Below are 17,023 nucleotides of genomic sequence, written 5' to 3' on the forward strand. Positions count from 1 at the left end.
GGGACGCGGCACACTCTGCATTGTCCTGAGGAAGCAGCGCCCTTGCCCGGGGCTGGGCCTACAGTTGCGGAGGGGACACGGGCCCCGCAAGGCCCCAGCGGGCCCCACAGCGGAGAGCGAGGGGATGCCGGGGCTGGCAGCCGCGGGACCCAGCGGAGCTTTTGTATCGACGGGTACGCGCGTGTATTTTAAGCAGATTTTATCCTTAATAAACGCCGTTCTTAGGCTGCGGCGGCCTTGCTGGAGCGGGGCAGCGGTTGCCTGACGTCATCAGAGGGCGCCGCGCGGCGCTGGCTCCGCTGCCGCCCGGCGCTGGGCCTCTGCCGCACGTGGGCGCGGGGCGGGAGGGGCGGGGCGTCACGGCCGTTGGGCCTAGTTTGTCGGGAAGGCGCGGCGCCTTTCGTCTCCGGGTTCTCCCGGGCCGGCCTGAGCCCGGCGGGACGGTCGTGAGACAGGCGTAGGCCTCCCGGGGCCGGCCCGCCAGGTGAGAGCCGGTGTGGGGGTGCGCGGGTGCCGAGGCGCGGTTCTCTGTCCGAAGGAGGGATTCGCGAGGCGGGGGCGGGTCGGGCCTGTGCGGCGCTGGGCTGGGAAGCGCGAGTGCTGCGGTGCAAAGGCCGAGCGTTTCCCTTCCCCTGGGAAGGGGAAGGGAGGAAGCTTCCCCTCCCTCAGGAGTTTGTCTCACAGGTGCTGCGAGAATGACCATGGCCCAGGCCGGAGCGGTGGTGGTGGCCGCTACGGGAGTCCTTGTCTTCTTCCTGTATGCCTCCATCCACAGGGTTGAGGAGGGACACCTGGCCGTGTACTACAGGTAGCGTTCCTACTGGAAGGCCTCCGCAGGTTTTTCTGACTGATGAGATTCTCAGCCCTCAGAGTGCCCTGGGAGGGGATTGTTCCCTGCGGTTTTTCCTCAGGGTTTTGCCCTGAAGTGGTTGGGGTGAGTTCTTTCTGCTTTCCTGCACCTATAAGGCACGGTTCTGTACAGAACCGTTGCAGTCCTCTGTTTTTCTGATCCCTCAGTTGCTTTTCCTACCTCTGTACAAAATGACTTATCTGCTCATAATTGGGATCTAAAAGCATGAAGCCTGTATCCTGGGCCTGCCTGCAGCCTTGTTGCTCTCACCTGGGTGCTGTTGCACTGTCCCAGGACAGGTGGGCACCTGCCTGCCCCTGCCTGGCCCAGTGGCACTGGGAGCTTGCAGCTGCCCTGGACAAACTTTGTAGAAAGAGAGAGGGTGGTTACTAGATGCTTCCTCTTCAAATTTTAATAAAGGAATGGAGAAATTAAGCCTCAGCCTTTCCAAGCATTTTTCTGCCAGCCTTTCTGAATCTTTGGGTCACTTATGCCATTTATCCTCCTTTCTACGCTTCATTTCCCCATTTTGGCCCAATCCCTTTGTGCTGCTTTTTTCCCGTAATTATGAGTGTGTTGAACAATGTGGGCCTTTGCAGGATGCTAAGCATTGGTTGCTCAGAGCTCTCCTCTGTCTCCAACTGACAACTAGCTGTCTGACCACACAAGGGACTGCAGATCGTTGTCCTTCAAGTAGGGGGCTGTGCTGAATGCACTATGGAAATCCAAACTGTCACAGGTCACCAGCTGCTGGACTTTTCCATGACTGCTAGTCAACAGCTTAGAGGAAAAAATTCTGTGTTCTGTAGACTCTCTTCAGTGTTGCAGTGATGCAACAGAATGTTGCAGAATTTAGTTATGTCTGCTATCTCTAAAAGTTAATTTCTCAAAACTGTTAAGTCACAACAGGCAAGTGTCTTCTTTAGAGTCAGCTGTTTTATACAGAAATTGTGCTGTTAATATTTTCAAGATAGATTGCTCCTTGGCACTGTAGTGAATGAGGTTACAGGCCTGAAGTGACTCTAATGCAAGAAATATGGAGCTGGTGAATTGTGTAATTCACACTAACATAGCTGTGACTCCTGGCATTTTGATTGTGTTTTCCATTTGCTTGAATGTTTTCTCTTTCTCTAGGGGTGGTGCATTGTTAACTAGTCCAAGTGGACCAGGCTACCACATCATGTTGCCCTTCATCACCACGTTCAAATCTGTGCAGGTCAGTGTCTCTGGACTGCTGCCCTGTGCAAAATGTCAGCATTTGTTGGGCCTTTGGGTGCTTTGCTGCATGAGAACCTGCACAGATTCTTTTGGAGCAGGAAATGCCTCACTCTAGGATATGATCTGTTTGTGGACAGATTCCCAGGAAAGCTGCAGGAAGTAAGAGTAGGGAAATGAGCACAGATGCCATTGTCTCTCCCAGAAGGCAGTTAGGACAAAGTCCGTTTCCTACTTGCACCTACAACTGCCACGAGGGAGGCAGAGGATGCAGTTTGGTTCTTCATGCCTCTGTTATGGTTGTGATGGATTGAAAGCAGCACGGTCTGCTTGGAGAATGGTGTGCATTTCTGAGCATTGGTTATCTTTTTATTTCAGACCACTCTGCAGACTGATGAAGTGAAAAATGTGCCCTGTGGAACAAGGTATGTTTTTTTCATTGTATTTCTTCTGGTGTAGAGTAGATGTAGTAGATGTATTCTCTTGCGTAGTTTGCATTAGTTGTTCGTAGTGCTGTGATGCAGAGGCTGAAAAGTAAAAGCATAAAATTAGATCCAAGCATAAATGCATTCATTTCACTTGGAAATCAAGCAGGAGGTATAGGACCAAGTGCACTTGCTGGAATTGATGTTTGCATTTATGCTTATGACCTCCCAACTTTCCTTGTTTTCTTCCTTGCATTACTCTCAGCACCCACTAGTCTTCTTTAGTCTGCCTTCTGCTTTGTGTATTTCTAGCCGGAAGCTTGTGGTGAATATGAGTGCTGATTACAGCAGTGGGCAAAAGTAAATGGTGAACAGAAGTCCTTGCTCTTGGTGGGAGATGACTTGTTTAAACAACAGCTCAAGAAATAAGTTTCCTGGAATTACTGCAGCATTTTCTGGAATCAGCATTTCACCTGACTTAGAGACGGAGAGAGAGAGACGGAGAGAGAGAGACGGAGGATCTGTCAGAATAAAGCAGCAATCTACCAGGGGTGGCACTTGCCTGCTTCATAATTAAGTTGATTTTTACATTGTTGAAGCAAGCAAAGCGATAACAGAAGGAGAGAAAGCTGGGTTGTGTTGCAGATCTTGTTGTGTTGATTCTTTCACAAAGTAAAGGGATCACTGAATCTGTACCATCAGGATCAGCAAGAAGTGATCATTTTTGTGTTTTCACTGCAAGGTACTTGCAATGCTTCTGTTTAGGAATACAACAGAACACTATCAGCATGACTTGAACGGTGACACATAGCAACCCTTTTGAAATTCAAAGTTAAACACTGGCAACCACGTTAATAAAGCAGAGTTAATTTTGATCTGTTTTGGCCCTTGTTAAAATGAGTGCTTAGAATTACTCCTATAGCAAATCATGAGCATTGATTGAGCTTAAATATTAACATAAAAATCTTGTGTTACCTAGCAGGCTTTAGTCTAGATTTAAAGCCTTTTTCAGGAGTGTTTATAAGTAATGCTGGTGTTCAGAGATGTTACTTCTAGAACAGTTTTCTGTGTTTTCTTTAATGCCTTTAAATGTATAGCGTTTGGAATCAAAGTCTGAAGCTGCTCCATGTCAAAACTTTGAATCCAGATTTCTCTAATAAAATATTAGGAAAAAATGAGTAAAACAATATTTTGTAAGTAATGAATTGATTCAAATCTGAAATTTCACTGTCCAGGTTCAAAGTCTATTACAAGAGTAGGTCCTGAATGCTTAAAGTACTGTGATTGTGTACTGAACCATCAGACTGAAAAGACTGATCTTTCTCTTCTGCTTTGTTCCGATTCTCTGTATTCTCATACATTAGGAAGTTTAAAATGGCTGTGTGGGTGTCCCATCCCTAATTTCTACCCTGCATGTCCCACTCATATGTGACAGTGTCAAATTGATACATTAAATACAGATTTTAAAATGCTTTGGCACCAGTTGCATGTTTTTCATAAAACAGCTGTCAGCTCGAAGACTAAAACTATTTCATTACAGCAGGTACTATTTCATTAAGCCAAAATGAAAATCAGTTCTGTGATTACCTCTAGTGTTTGAGGGTTCTGACCTTCTTTGGCAAGATAATGTATGCTCGTTTCCTCGGAAAGTTCAGCGCTTTCCTCGTGGCAAGTCTGCTGATCTCTGAAAACTGATGATCAACGAGACCTCATGAAACTAGTTGTAGAAGAGCAAGGTATTCTGAAGAGCTGACTTAAGAGATTCTTCACTGGCTATTGTGTAATACAATAAGCAGATTGAAATGACTCTGTATTGATATTTCACATGAAAACTAGGAAAGTAGCTTTTTTCTTACAAAATAATTGGGAAGACTCATGCTAAATTTTGCACAGGATTTACCATGTTAAGGAAAGGTAAATAGGCAGGATGCTAAGTGTTGATATTGCCCTAGTATTAGATGTTTACTTGCAAAGTGTGGGTCTTGGGCTCCTGCTGAAGATCCCTGGCAGAAGCACCAACAGGTGCACTAGAGGATTGCTGCTCTGGGACAGATCCCTGCAACTGGTCATGTGGAAAAATGTACTGCACAGATCACAAGTGGATGTGTTAGGTTAGTCACTGTGTCTCTAAACAGACTAAATGTAAGAGTTTTGACATGCTCTTGTTTTCCAGCCTGGTATGGTTGTCTTTGTGGTCTAGCAATGAGCTTTGAAGGTTTGCTTTTTTTTTTTTTTTTTTTTTTTTTAATTACGGTCTCTTCTATGGCAACATATTTCAGTTCTTCCCTTGTTTTTTCCTGGCCAGGCATTAGCCCAAATGCTGAAGTGTATGAGTCTTTCTAAAAAGTGCTGCTGAAATGCCTGCTGGTGTATGTCTGTCTCTTCTAGCATCCCCTGTATGTTTTCATTCTGTCATTAAAGCTAGGGACAGTGCTGATGTGAGGACCTCAGGGTATGTTCCAGTCCTATGTATTCTAAGGTAGAGGTCAGAAATTCAAGTGTGAGAAAGGCTGTGGAAACCTGCAGTGGAGAGTCTTAATCACTGGAGATCTCCCTGTGGGAGCTGTGCAGTGGGTGTCATTCAGCATTGCATCTGTCAAGAAGGCTGCTTTTTTAAGTGGGGATGTTTGGAGTGGTAGTGAGCTGCCAAAATGGAAGGAGCTTTGTCTCAGCTGGCATTTAAGCTGCGTTGATACCAAAGTGAAGTAGCTAGATTATCAACTCAATTCAGCCCACAGTGCTTTGCCAAAATAACTGCCCCAAAACTGTCCAGGACAGTTTTGCTTCTAGTATTCCCATCAAATTGATAGACACAAAGGATCCCAGTATTAAGATGTGCAGCATTGCTCTTGAAAGAGATTGTGGTGAAAGAAACCCTTGCTCTCTGCTTTACTTCCTTGTCAGGATATCTAGATGGTACAGGATGATGTCTGGGCTTCCCTGCGCTATTGGGCATATCATAAGGTGACGGGAACAAAGCAGTGGGATGAAAGCAGGTTCAGAAAATTCTGAAAAATGCTGTTGGAAGTTGCTTGGAATGAGAGAGTCATTTTATCAAGCATAGAAGGACAGAGTACAGAATGAGTGAGGTGGAGAAAAATGTACATTCCATGCCATTCATAGAAGTATCAAATGGCTTGTGTTGGAAGGGATGCTAAGGATCATCAAGTTCCAACCCCTCTGCCATGGGCAGGGGCACTAACTTCCAGGTCTGGTTACTGGATAGGTTGCCCGGAGCCCCATTCAACCTGATCTTGAATGCCTCCAGGGGCAGACCATCCACAGCCTCTCTGGACAGCCTGTTTCAGCACCTCATCACTCTCTCTGTGAAGAACTTTCCCCTGATGTCTAATCTAATCTTCCTTCCTTGTGCTTAAAACCATTCCTCTTTGTCCTGTCACTACCTACCCAAGTAAAAAGTTGATTCCCCTCCTGTTTATAATCCCTTTGTAAATACTGAAAGGCTGAAATGAGGTCACCCCACAGCCGCCTTTTCTCCAGGCTGAACAAGTCCAGCTCACTCAGCCTGTCTTCATAGGGAAGGTCCTCCAGCCCCCTGATCATCTTTGTGGCTCTCCTCCGGACCCTTTCCAACAGCTTCACATATTTCCTGTATTAAAGGCCCCACGCCTGGCCTCAGTACTCTGGATGGGACCTCATGAGGGCAGAGTAGAGAGTGACAGTCACCTCCCTGTTTCTGCTGGCCACCCATCTTGTGATGGGACCCAGGGTACCATTGGACCCCGGGTACCATTGGCCTTCTGAGCTGCAAGAGCACCCTGCTGGCTCATGGTCAGTTTTTCATTCACCAGGATCCCTAGGTTCTTCTCTGCAGGGCTACTCTCAAGGAATTCTTCTCCCAGTCTGAATACATATCTGAGATTACTCTGACCCAAGTGCAAAACCTTGGTCTTTGCAATGTTGAACCTTACTAGGTTCGCATGGACCCACCTTTTTAGTTTGTCAGGGTCCATCTGGATGGCATGGTTAGTTTGTCAACCACATCAATCAGATTGGTGTCATCTGCAAACTTGATGAGAGTACACTTGAGCCCATTGTTGATGAAAACGTTGAAGAGTACCAGTCCTAAGACTGGCCTCCACCTTGACGTAGTGCCGTTCACCACAACCCTCTGTCTGCGGCCTTCAAACCAATTCCTTATCCAACCTAGTGGATAGTCCACCCTTCAAAACCATATCTCTGCAACTTAGAGATAAGGTTGTGGTGGGGGACTGTGTGAAAGACTTTGCACAAGTCCAGGTAGGTGACGTTGATCGCTTTCCCTCTGTTTGCTGATGCCATCATTCCATCATAGAGATCCACCACGTTGGTCAGGCACAACCTTCCCTTGTTAAAACCACACTGGCTGTCTTGGATCACCTGTTCATCCCTCATGTGCCTTAACATGCCTTCCAGGAAGATCTGTCCCATTATCTTCCTAAGCACAGAGCTGAGGCTCACCGACCACCCCACTCTTTGCCAGGCCCACGCTTCTTGAAATCACAAACTCAACCAGGCCTAGGCTGCCTTCAGTCTTAATGCCTTTGATGATCTCCTCTGCATTGTGTGAGCACCAGATCCAGCAGCACTTCACCTCTGGTCACTCTATCCAGTAGTTGAACCAGAAAGTTAGCATTCACAGACTCTGGGAATCTCCTGTATCTCTTGTAGCTCACCACATGGTTTTCCCAGCAGATATCTGGGTGGTTGAAATCTCCTATCAGGATGAGTGCCTGTGGGCATTATGCCTTCTGCCGCTGAAGGAAGAAGGCATCATCAGCAGGCTCCCCTTGATCAAGTTAGTCCTTCATTAGTAGTCCCATCTCACTCTAACCCACAGGCTCTCAACTAACTCCTCACCATTTCTCAGAGGGAACTCCTCACAGAACATCCACTCTTTAACATGGCAGACAACTCCCCCACCCTTCCTACCTAGCACATCCTTTCTAAAAAGGCAGTACCACTCTACAATGGTATTCTATCTATGGGAGTCATCCCACCATGTTTCCATGATAGCAAGTGGATTGTAGTTTTCCTATTACAGAGGCTGCCCTGCTGCTTGCAGCGGATGTTATCTGCTGGCCTTGTTGTCTTGCCTTCGTTCTGCTGACTCCAACTTTTGATAATTGTGGTTGCGTTCCTGTCTGAAGATGTTTCCCTTTTGTTGGCCGAGTAGGAGGTAACAAAGTTAACTGAAAGCTGCTTTACAGGCTTGCTAGAACAGGCTTTTGGTTTATACAGAGAAGAACCAGTCTGTACAGAAATGGGGTTTACTGACATCTGATTGCAAAATGCTCAAAAGGTTAAAATTGTTCTGGGTAAAAATTAACTGCAAGTTTCTAACAGAAACTTTACTAAAAGAGTAAAACGGACAACTTGGCTTTAAATGCAGACCAGTATTAGCAATTTTGGTACTAATTCGTTAACCCTCTTTTGTTTCCAGTGGCGGTGTTATGATCTACATTGACCGAATAGAAGTTGTGAACAAATTGGCACCATATGCAGGTATATCCAGTTCTGTCTCAACAAGCAGCTCTGTGGCTGCCTTCACCCTCAGGCAGCTGTGTCTTGGTTTGCAACACCTTCCATTATCTGTGGCTTGTTGCCTTTATGGTTCCCAGTACTTAGATTCGTGCCTGTGCCTGCAAGCATTTGAAAGAACCACAGATTTGCTGAGAGGAAATCAAGTTCTAGGACTGTTTCTCCCCTGAAGGATTTGACATGTTAGGCTGCTTGTGGCAAGTGCTCAGGCAGTCCTCTTTCTTGGAGCTGAAGGGAGGCAGACCTATGAAACTCAGTACATATGGCAGAGCCCTCGGGTGCTTGCCTAATCAGCTAATGGAAAAGTTACAAAGGTAAGGCCCATGTAGGAGCCTCTTACATTCTTATTTCATCAGCTGCCAAACCAAAGATGTAGACGGCTTTTTTTTTTTTTTTTTTTTTTTTCCAGTAGCATAGCTTAATGTGAAACCCTTGTGTTATTGATGCATTGTTTCTGTTGTAATCATTGTTCATGTTGTAAAGTGGATATGATGCTTTTTTTTTTTTTTTTTAAACTTTGTATGGCACCTGATCCTACACATGTAAGTCCTGAACCGTTTGGTTAGGCAGGTCATAAATAAGGAGCATGCAGTATGTCTTCCTATAGTGACTGAGCTCTTTGAAGTAATGTAACGCAGCAGCACTGGTGGAAAGGGTCTCTCTACAGGTTTCTCCTTTGACATCTCCTGCTCACAGCAGGCGTGTTGCTAACAGTTGTCAGGGCAACTGGGATGGACAGAGGTCCATCCAAGTCCTGAAATGTGCCAAGAATGGAGATCACCCACCTCTGGTGCCTTGTCCTAGTGCTGCACTGCTTTCCCATTGTCACAAGCCCTCACTTTGAGGCAGAGGTGCTGCAGAAAGCAGTTCATGTCAGCAGAGGATCACTGGCTGCATTGCTGTTATAATAGTTCTCTTATTTCCTCAGTGTACGATATTGTGAGAAATTACACTGCGGACTATGACAAGACCTTGATCTTCAATAAAATTCATCACGAGTTGAATCAGTTCTGCAGTGCCCATACTCTCCAGGAGGTTTACATCGAGCTGTTTGGTAAGTGGGTGACAGCTGTATGCACCCACCAAGGTCTGTGTAGTCTTCCTGTTCTGTGAAACATGTTACAGCAGTCTCCTGTGAGCAAGCAGCTTACATATTGAAGTTGCAGTCTAGAAACCAGCTCCTTAGATACTTATGTGCTGCTTCTCTTGGAACTTTACTCTCTAATGATTCAGAATTCTCATGTAGAGATTTGATTCGAGTTCTTTTCTGCTCAGGGCTGAATTCTGGACATACAGAGTGTGTTCTCTGCTGTTGTGCATGGAGTCGTGCTTGTTGCCTTCACTGTGATGGGTCTTGTTCTTCTCAATTTGTTCTGTAGCTGAATTAATTTCTTTGCTTTAAAAGTTTCTTTCTGACTGTTAGAAGCAAGGGGCTGGAAGGGAGATGCTTGCACTTCATTGCACTGCCTTAATTTCTTCACTGGGGGTATCACCCATTCAGGAGTTAGCAAATTTGACGTTCTGCTCCTTGGAGTGGGTGCATACCTGTGTCTCCAGAGGTGTAACATCATCTCGTTCCTTCTTGATTGTCAGAACAGGAGAAAATAGATTTATTATTTTGAAAGGTAAAAAGCTGTCAGACTTCTAATGTTTGGAAGCAATAAATCTTTGAATGCTGTACTCAGACTTGCAAAACATAAATAGTCAGAGAGGTGTTTCTTGGTAATGCATGCAATTTAATCCCTTCATAACAGTGTATTCCAGTGGAAAGACCTTCCTGGAGCTTGGGAGTAACAAAATATGTTTTTTCAGTAGCAAGTATTGGATTCTGTAGGTCTTACAAGAGCTAAGGCAGAGCTCACTGCAGTCAATGGGATTGACATGGCTCTGGTAGGGAAGGACAAGCTTCTGCATGTGTTTCCTTGCTGAACAGTGAGATCCATATGCCCTCGGCTCTGATGCCGTGACTTTCTCAGTAGTTGAACTTTTCCAGAGGCACTGTCATGTGCTTCTTATGGCTCTATCTTTGGGAATATTTTCCAGGGGGTATAAAAAGGAAAGCAATATACAGAATGACTTCAAAAATTCTTTTTTTCTTACACCATGGAGATGTCTCTTCAGTGCTAGCTGAATTGCTGTCACACGATGTATAGGAGAAATGGTGACAAAAGCTATGTGATCTCTCTTGTCGTCCACAGATCAGATAGATGAGAATCTGAAGTTGGCCCTGCAAAAAGATCTCAATGTCATGGCACCAGGTCTTACCATCCAGGTAGGTTTATTGTTTGATAAAAGATTTTTCTTTTTTTACCTCTTAATTCATTCACCTTCCAATGGATCAATGAGATTTCTTGATTCTGTTTTCCATGTACGGTGAAATAGTTGTGCCTTGAAAGTGAGGTTTGTCAGCCAAAAACTGCCCATGTGACAGTTACTACTTCTAAATGCTGTTTTTATGTTGAGGGAGATGTACAGGGTAGAGAAATGACCTTTTAGGCCATAGATGTGCAGGGATTGAGTGTAATCCATAAAGACCGGGAAAATGTTTTTCTTCTAACTACATTTGGCACCCCTGTATAGCTCCAGGATGCCCATGTAGTTTCTACAAGTATTGAAGAAGAAAAGAGATGTGTGGATGTATGTGGGGAGAGAAAAGCTTCCCTTTGACAGCACATGAAGTGCTACAGTAAATACTGTATTCCTCTTCATGGCTTATTTTACTGTCGCCTGCTCTGTTTTGACAAGAGTCAACCTTGCTCTTCCCAATACTCAGGTTAATTTGCATTGTACATTGCACACAAGTTTGTAGTGGATGAGCATCATCGGTCAAAATTATCTTTGTAACATAAAAGGTCTTTCTGATCTCAGGGTGGAAGAAAAGCTCACTGCTCTTTGCTAGGAAATGCTAATGACAGAGCTAAATCTGATCTGTGACATAAGCTGTTCTTTCTCAATGTGCCATGCCCGATCTTTGCAGTTGGTCAAAAGATGAAGGATATTCTGCCTGCTTCAGCCCTGTCTTAGTTCACAGGACCAGCAGTTTGAAGATGCCCCATAACTTGTGAGGGAAGTGGTTCATCTCTAGTCCTTAAGAAATGGTGTGATCTTCTCTTCCTGTGTATATTGCTTCATTTCAAATCAGAGCTGTGCCCTCATCTCTGGTAAAATTGCAGCTTCTTAGTAGCTCTTACGCTGTGTTCCCCACATTGCACCCAATGTTCTGAGACAGCCTCATTAGACCCAGGATAGATGGGAACACATGTTGGCTTCACCCTGCTCCTGAGCTTTTGCGAAAGTGGCCCTGGGGTCAGGGGCTGGGCTTCATTGCCAGAGTAGAAGTGCCTTTATAACACCAGCTTGCCTCCAGAGCCAGTCCTTCATGATCCTTTTTTTGCAAAGCTCTTGCTTAGCCTCTTAGTCCCAACCTGTACCAGTGCCTTAATATTTGAATATTAACCATATTGATGATACAGAGTAATGCTTTTGTGCAGTAGATAAAAGCAGATTTTACCTTCAAGTAGATAAAGTCTAAGCTAGAGGAAATTTTCCAAGATCAGAGTGTTTTATCAGCCTACAGAGTAATCTTCGCCCGTGTTTGAAAACCCACACTTCTAGAGACTGATCTTTGATTTGGTGGTATTATGGAGATGGAAAGAATATATCCCTGTGCACCCTGCTGTGACTGGGAATTGCTTTGAGGTGAGCTTTCTGCATGTAGAACCTCACCAGAGACTTGGAGAGGCTTTGTTCCTGGCAGGAGCTTAGAAAACCCTTTCATTGAAGGAGTGATTCTGATCTGATGTCTCCTAAGTCCACTTGTTCTTCTTGTTCAGAGGAGCAGTAGTTGTTCCAAAGTGTCCTGCTCTGATGCCAGGCTGACTCTTCTTTCCAGGCATGGCATCAGCCAATTTACTGCCATGGACTGTCTTAATCCACATCTCCCAAAATTTAGTCATCAGCCAGGTGATGCACACAGGCTGGTGATCAGCATTGCCATGCAAAGCACTCTTGGTGATCAGCAGCTGCATGCAACAGTTGTGTCCGGCTGCCACACATGCCCTGCTGCTGTCCTATGTCTTTGCTGCAGTTACTTGTTGCCTGGTAGCTTTTGCAGGCTTTACTCCTAGAAAAGTAATTCCTGGGCTTGTAACTTTGTCTCTGTAGTTCTTACTCCTGCCCTTTCATTTATTTGGGTTGGTGAGCTTCTTTCTTGAGCATTACTTTGGAATCCATTGTCTGGTGTTGCTTAAGGAGCCATTCCACCTTTGGGCTGAATAACTAAGCTTCTAACAAAGCTGATGAACTTCTTCAGAAGTCTTCTGCAGCCCTCACTTGATCACTTTGTTTTCTTAAAAACTCAAGAGATAGGAAATACAAATGTAAAGTGACTGTTGCTCAGCTGTGTGGCACAAGAGGATTGGAAACTGCTATGTGTGGTCTTGGATTAATATGAAGATGTCTTCATGAAACTAGACATTTCTTAGCTATGCAGATTTCATCAAAATGTTTTATCTAAAATGAACACACTTTTTTTTTTTTTTTTTAATAGGCTGTGCGTGTTACAAAACCTAAAATCCCTGAAGCCATCCGAAGGAATTTTGAGCTAATGTGAGTAGCAGCACCTAAAACTTACAAATTGGTTCTGAGGGTTCAGCATGAGCATAATACTGTTAGAAAACTCTTACCTTTTGCTCAGATGGTGAGAAGTGTACTCTGCTCACGCTTGTACATGAGGTACATTTCCTTCAACCCACTGGCTTAAACAGGGCTAGTTGTCTCTGCTGCAAGGGAATGCTGCTAACATCTGGTCAGCATCTTTTCCCCCTGTCCTCTTGTGCCCTTGTTTGCAGAACTGTTTATCCAGCTCTGTTTTCATGAGATTGCTTCTTGTCCTGCAGGGAGGCTGAGAAGACTAAGCTCCTCATTGCAGCCCAGAAGCAGAAGGTAGTAGAGAAGGAGGCAGAGACAGACCGGAAGAAAGCGCTCATTGGTATGTCAGCATACTTGGGCAAGAGACAGTTTCCATTCCTGCATCTCATGGGAGACCAATTACAGGACAATGTCTTGATGAAACTGTGCCAACAGTCAGTGGGAGATGTAGAAAACAGAAGTTTTGGTGCTGCTGTGTCTTCCTCCCAAAGCTGCAGAGCAGTGTCTTTGTCCTACAGCAGGACTGCTTTAGAGAAGGTCAAGAGTTAACATCTCTGCCAGCAAAACTGGGCTTTAAGCTAAATGCCCTTGAGTAAGAGGAATCACACCTTAAAAGGAATATTGACTAGTTCTGCTCTAGAAGCACCAGGACTGTTTTCTTTCTTAGAGCACAAGCTGGCACAGAGCTGTGCAGGACTATAGGATCTGAGCAGAAAGGGAGGCAGCAGAAGCAAATCACTTTTATGTCTGTGACAGAGGGCTGGGGTCAGATTGCTGATTCTCAGGCCTTGCAAAGCATATGTCTGAGCTGAGCCTGTTGTGATTGCAGAGGCGGAGAAGACTGCCCAGGTGGCCAGGATTCACTATCAACAGAAGATTATGGAGAAAGAAACAGAGAAGCGGATTTCTGAGATTGAAGGTAACTGTGGAGCTAGTGTGCTGTGGGGATTATCTTTCAGCTAAGAGTGGTGACAGGTAGAGAAACCTCAGAACCAGACTCGCAGGTAGTACCGCCCTACAAAAATAACAGAGGCCACAGCAGCACGAGATTACCTCTCAAGGGGGCCACAAGTGCAGGTCCCTGGCCAGCCAGGCTATGTTACAGGCACACCAAGGCCAGCTTGTCCCCACATGACAGGCTTACATGCTCACTGTGTTGTGCTCATTCACTTGCTGATGCTGCTTTTCCTGTATTAGATGCTGCATTCCTAGCAAGAGAGAAGGCAAAAGCAGATGCGGAGTACTACACTGCTCAGAAGCTGGCTGACTCCAACAAGGTGAGCACTTCAAAGCTGGTCAGAAAGTGACTTGCTTAATCTTTTCCACTGCACTGGAGACAAGCAGGCGTGTGAACAGCACTGAGAAAGCACTTAATTGAGCAGCCCACATCTCAATTCCTAAGAAATGGCTACCTGAGTTGAAATCTTGGCAATGCAGAAACTTGTCTCTTAAGTCCCTGTTTCTTCTTTTCTAGCTAAAACTTACCCCAGAGTATCTGGAACTCATGAAATACCAGGCAATAGCTGCGAACAGCAAGTTGTATTTTGGCGACAGCATCCCCAGTGTGTTTCTGGATTCTTGTGCCTTTCAGCAAGCTGATGTGAGGACTACCCAAGAAACCAACCTTCCTCCTCAGGAAATCCAGGAGAGCCCTGCAGACAGCCACTTCAAAACAAAGGGAAATACTGGCTGACAGAGGTGGAACAGAGCCCATTGTAGCTCAGCAGCTCTCCCAGTTGTGAATGGGGATGTTGCCCGATGTTTGATGGGGCAGATGCAGCATGTGCGTGGGCATCCTGCCTAGAGTTGGCAGTTGGGTTGATTTTTCTTCTAGCGATGAATTGCAAGCACTCTGCCTCTCTTGTTTCTTCCCTATAAAATTGGTGCTTCCAAATGAGGGAATATCCTGTACTAACAAACTTATACTGGAATATTAAAGGACAGACACCAGGAAAGCCTTCCACAGCAGGTGCGGTTATTTAGCAAACATTATCCTTGAGGTAGGAGATGTGGCTTTTGAGTGCTGTATGGCTGCACACTATTTCCTACTGCTCCTTGCTGAGACCAAGGAAAGAGTTTGCCTTCATCTTGCTTGATACAGCTTCATTTTGTGGACTCCATGCTTCTGTCAGCGTGATATAATTCTCTTCAAGGATTCTGTGTTGGTCAGCCTCTGATCCTCCTCTGAAAGAGATCCAGCAAGGAGTTTGGTGTGGAATAGATTATTTAAATAGGATCTGCATAGCCATAATCTTTTCCATTCCTGTAGGCAGTGAAACTAGATAATGACTCAGAGAAAGTACTCTCAGACAGGTTTCTGTAACACCCTCCTCCACGCTAGAGCCCTGTGCTGGGTGTCCATGGCTGGCTGCAGCGTGCTTTGCCTGGATGACTGGGTCTTGCATTGCACTGTAAGCCAGAATTCAGAGTGCATTGGAAAACTTCAGCTGCTTGGGAAGAGGGAGTCCAGCACTGTGAAATCTGTTCAGACTGCAGCATCCCTCTGGGTCTTTTCACCATGGAAAGAATGCTGAATTTCCACTGCTTTGCCCTGCTGTGAAGTGAGAAGAGATGGAAGAGCAATGAGAAATGCAAGAGAGAAATGCAAGACATCGTTGGGCCAGAGGGCAGGAGTCTTTGTGTTACCCTGCTCCTCAAACATTCTGTTAAGTATCACAGTGAGGCAGAGAATCAGTGCCTGATGTAGCCTGCCCAAGCCCAGTGCTGTCACGTGCTTGCTGTCCCACTTCTGTTGTTTCTTCTGCTCTGCCGCAGATCCTGTTTGATTCCTCAGCTGCAAAGCCAGGGAGACATCATGTTTCCCAGTGATGTAGCAAAGGTGAATTTGTTCCTATAATCTGCTCTTTTATTCCATATTCTGCTTTGCCCATTTTTTCTGGGGTCTGTTTTTTGTGTTCTGTGACAATCTCAGAAGATGCTGGCAAGGACCTGAGCCAGAAAACTACGTCCCAGCTTGCATTGCTGCCGCACTGCCTGCCTCTTAACCTGCTGCAGAGCCTCGCTCTCTTCCATGTGCTTTGGATACCCAGATGTTCTTCCTGCTTCCCTGTCCCTGGCACCATCTTACCTTATGGCAAGAGGAAGAACTTGCTTCAGTGTTGATTCAATCCAGAATCAACAGCTGGAACTTCACATCTGCTAATGATTTCCCAATCACTGTGCGCACATCAGTCCTATTTTTCCCTATCCTGCATGGCATGTTTGACTTGAAGGTCTGCAGTGTCTCGCCTTGAGGAAATTCAGTAACATACAGTGCCTTACACTTTCTTAGCTCCTGCCTGACTGCCTCTCCTTCATCTCTGGGAGAGAGCAGGGATGTTTTGACCCTTTCTTTCCTTCAGCTGTCTGCAGACTCCCAGTACCCAGATGGCAGCATGCTTTGTAGCTGTGGTGATTGAAGTATCTCCTGGAAGTATTCCTGGATTGACAGGATCCCCTTTTTCCTGTGAGAAGGGCTGTGAGGAGCCAGTGGAGCCACATCCCTGGCCTGCTAGCTTCTTGCTGTTTCTGGTTTGCAGCACTGACTTTACAGCAGAAAGGCAGCCTCTCCTTGTTGCAGCAGCAGCAGCCATTGGGGTTGACTTTTAAATACAAGCTTTTTGAGATCAGAAGCATTTGATGGTATTACAGACTCACCTACAGATCTGCCACATGCTGATATCACGCTACATGTGGGTTATGCCAGCCTGGAGATGCCAAGGAGCAGAGGCAGCAAGGAATCCTGAGAAGCAATACTAAGTCATAACAATGATCCCATGTGGGGAGAAGGGAAGCTGGTGCATAAGGTGGTGAGCCTTGGCAGCATTGTCAACTCATCTCCTGCCACTGCCCATATGGAGACTACCGCCTTGGATAAATGTCATTCTGTGGCCAGAAGTCCTGCAGCAGTGCTGTGTGCAGGAACCTTTCCTGTTCTCATCTGCTTGCTGCGCTGTTAGTCCCAGCATCCTGAGCAGGTGTGAGGAGTGTGGTACTGCCTGTCTGCAGCTGGTAGCCATGGCCTTGGCTCCTGGTGGGAGCAGAGGGAACATGCGTTTGAACTTGTTTTGCTCCTTTCTCCTTGCGTGCTCTTCTGACTAAGGGGGGGTTGCTACTGGATCAGCAGCACCTTCTTGCAGGAAACGATGCATATGTTCAAGTTTACATGCACAGTGTTCTTTTGATAAAAAAATAAAACTATTTTGGTAACATTTCCTTGGTGACTTTATGTGTCTTACGGTTGGTGTTGCTGCCTCTAGTTCTGTATCTACCCATTCTGCTCTCAGTTGACTCAGTTTTACAGCACGAGCATTTCCCCCAATCACTTCCTCAGATCCACGCT

At 45.7% G+C, this 17,023-nt stretch overlaps 1 protein-coding gene across 2 annotated transcripts; it reads left to right on the plus strand.

Annotated features, from left to right (window-relative positions):
• Positions 1 to 69: 69 nt before the first annotated feature.
• On the plus strand, positions 70 to 16,896 carry ERLIN1 (ER lipid raft associated 1). 2 transcript variants are annotated; one of them, XM_048944613.1, is made up of 12 exons: positions 70 to 173; positions 685 to 808; positions 1,985 to 2,066; positions 2,444 to 2,490; positions 7,934 to 7,995; positions 8,960 to 9,085; positions 10,230 to 10,303; positions 12,581 to 12,639; positions 12,930 to 13,021; positions 13,511 to 13,600; positions 13,879 to 13,958; positions 14,156 to 16,896. In XM_048944613.1, exons 1-12 carry the CDS (start codon positions 125 to 127, stop codon positions 14,372 to 14,374), a joined length of 1,104 nt encoding a protein of 367 aa, XP_048800570.1. In that variant the 5' UTR covers positions 70 to 124; the 3' UTR covers positions 14,375 to 16,896. The 2 variants fall into 2 exon arrangements, with proteins under 2 accessions (XP_048800570.1, XP_048800571.1); XM_048944614.1 differs by lacking the exons at positions 70 to 173; positions 685 to 808 and adding an exon at positions 816 to 934.
• Positions 16,897 to 17,023: the final 127 nt, after the last annotated feature.

This window comes from Lagopus muta, chromosome 5, assembly GCF_023343835.1.
Source record: "Lagopus muta isolate bLagMut1 chromosome 5, bLagMut1 primary, whole genome shotgun sequence".
In the NCBI taxonomy this organism is placed as follows: Eukaryota; Metazoa; Chordata; class Aves; order Galliformes; family Phasianidae; genus Lagopus; species Lagopus muta.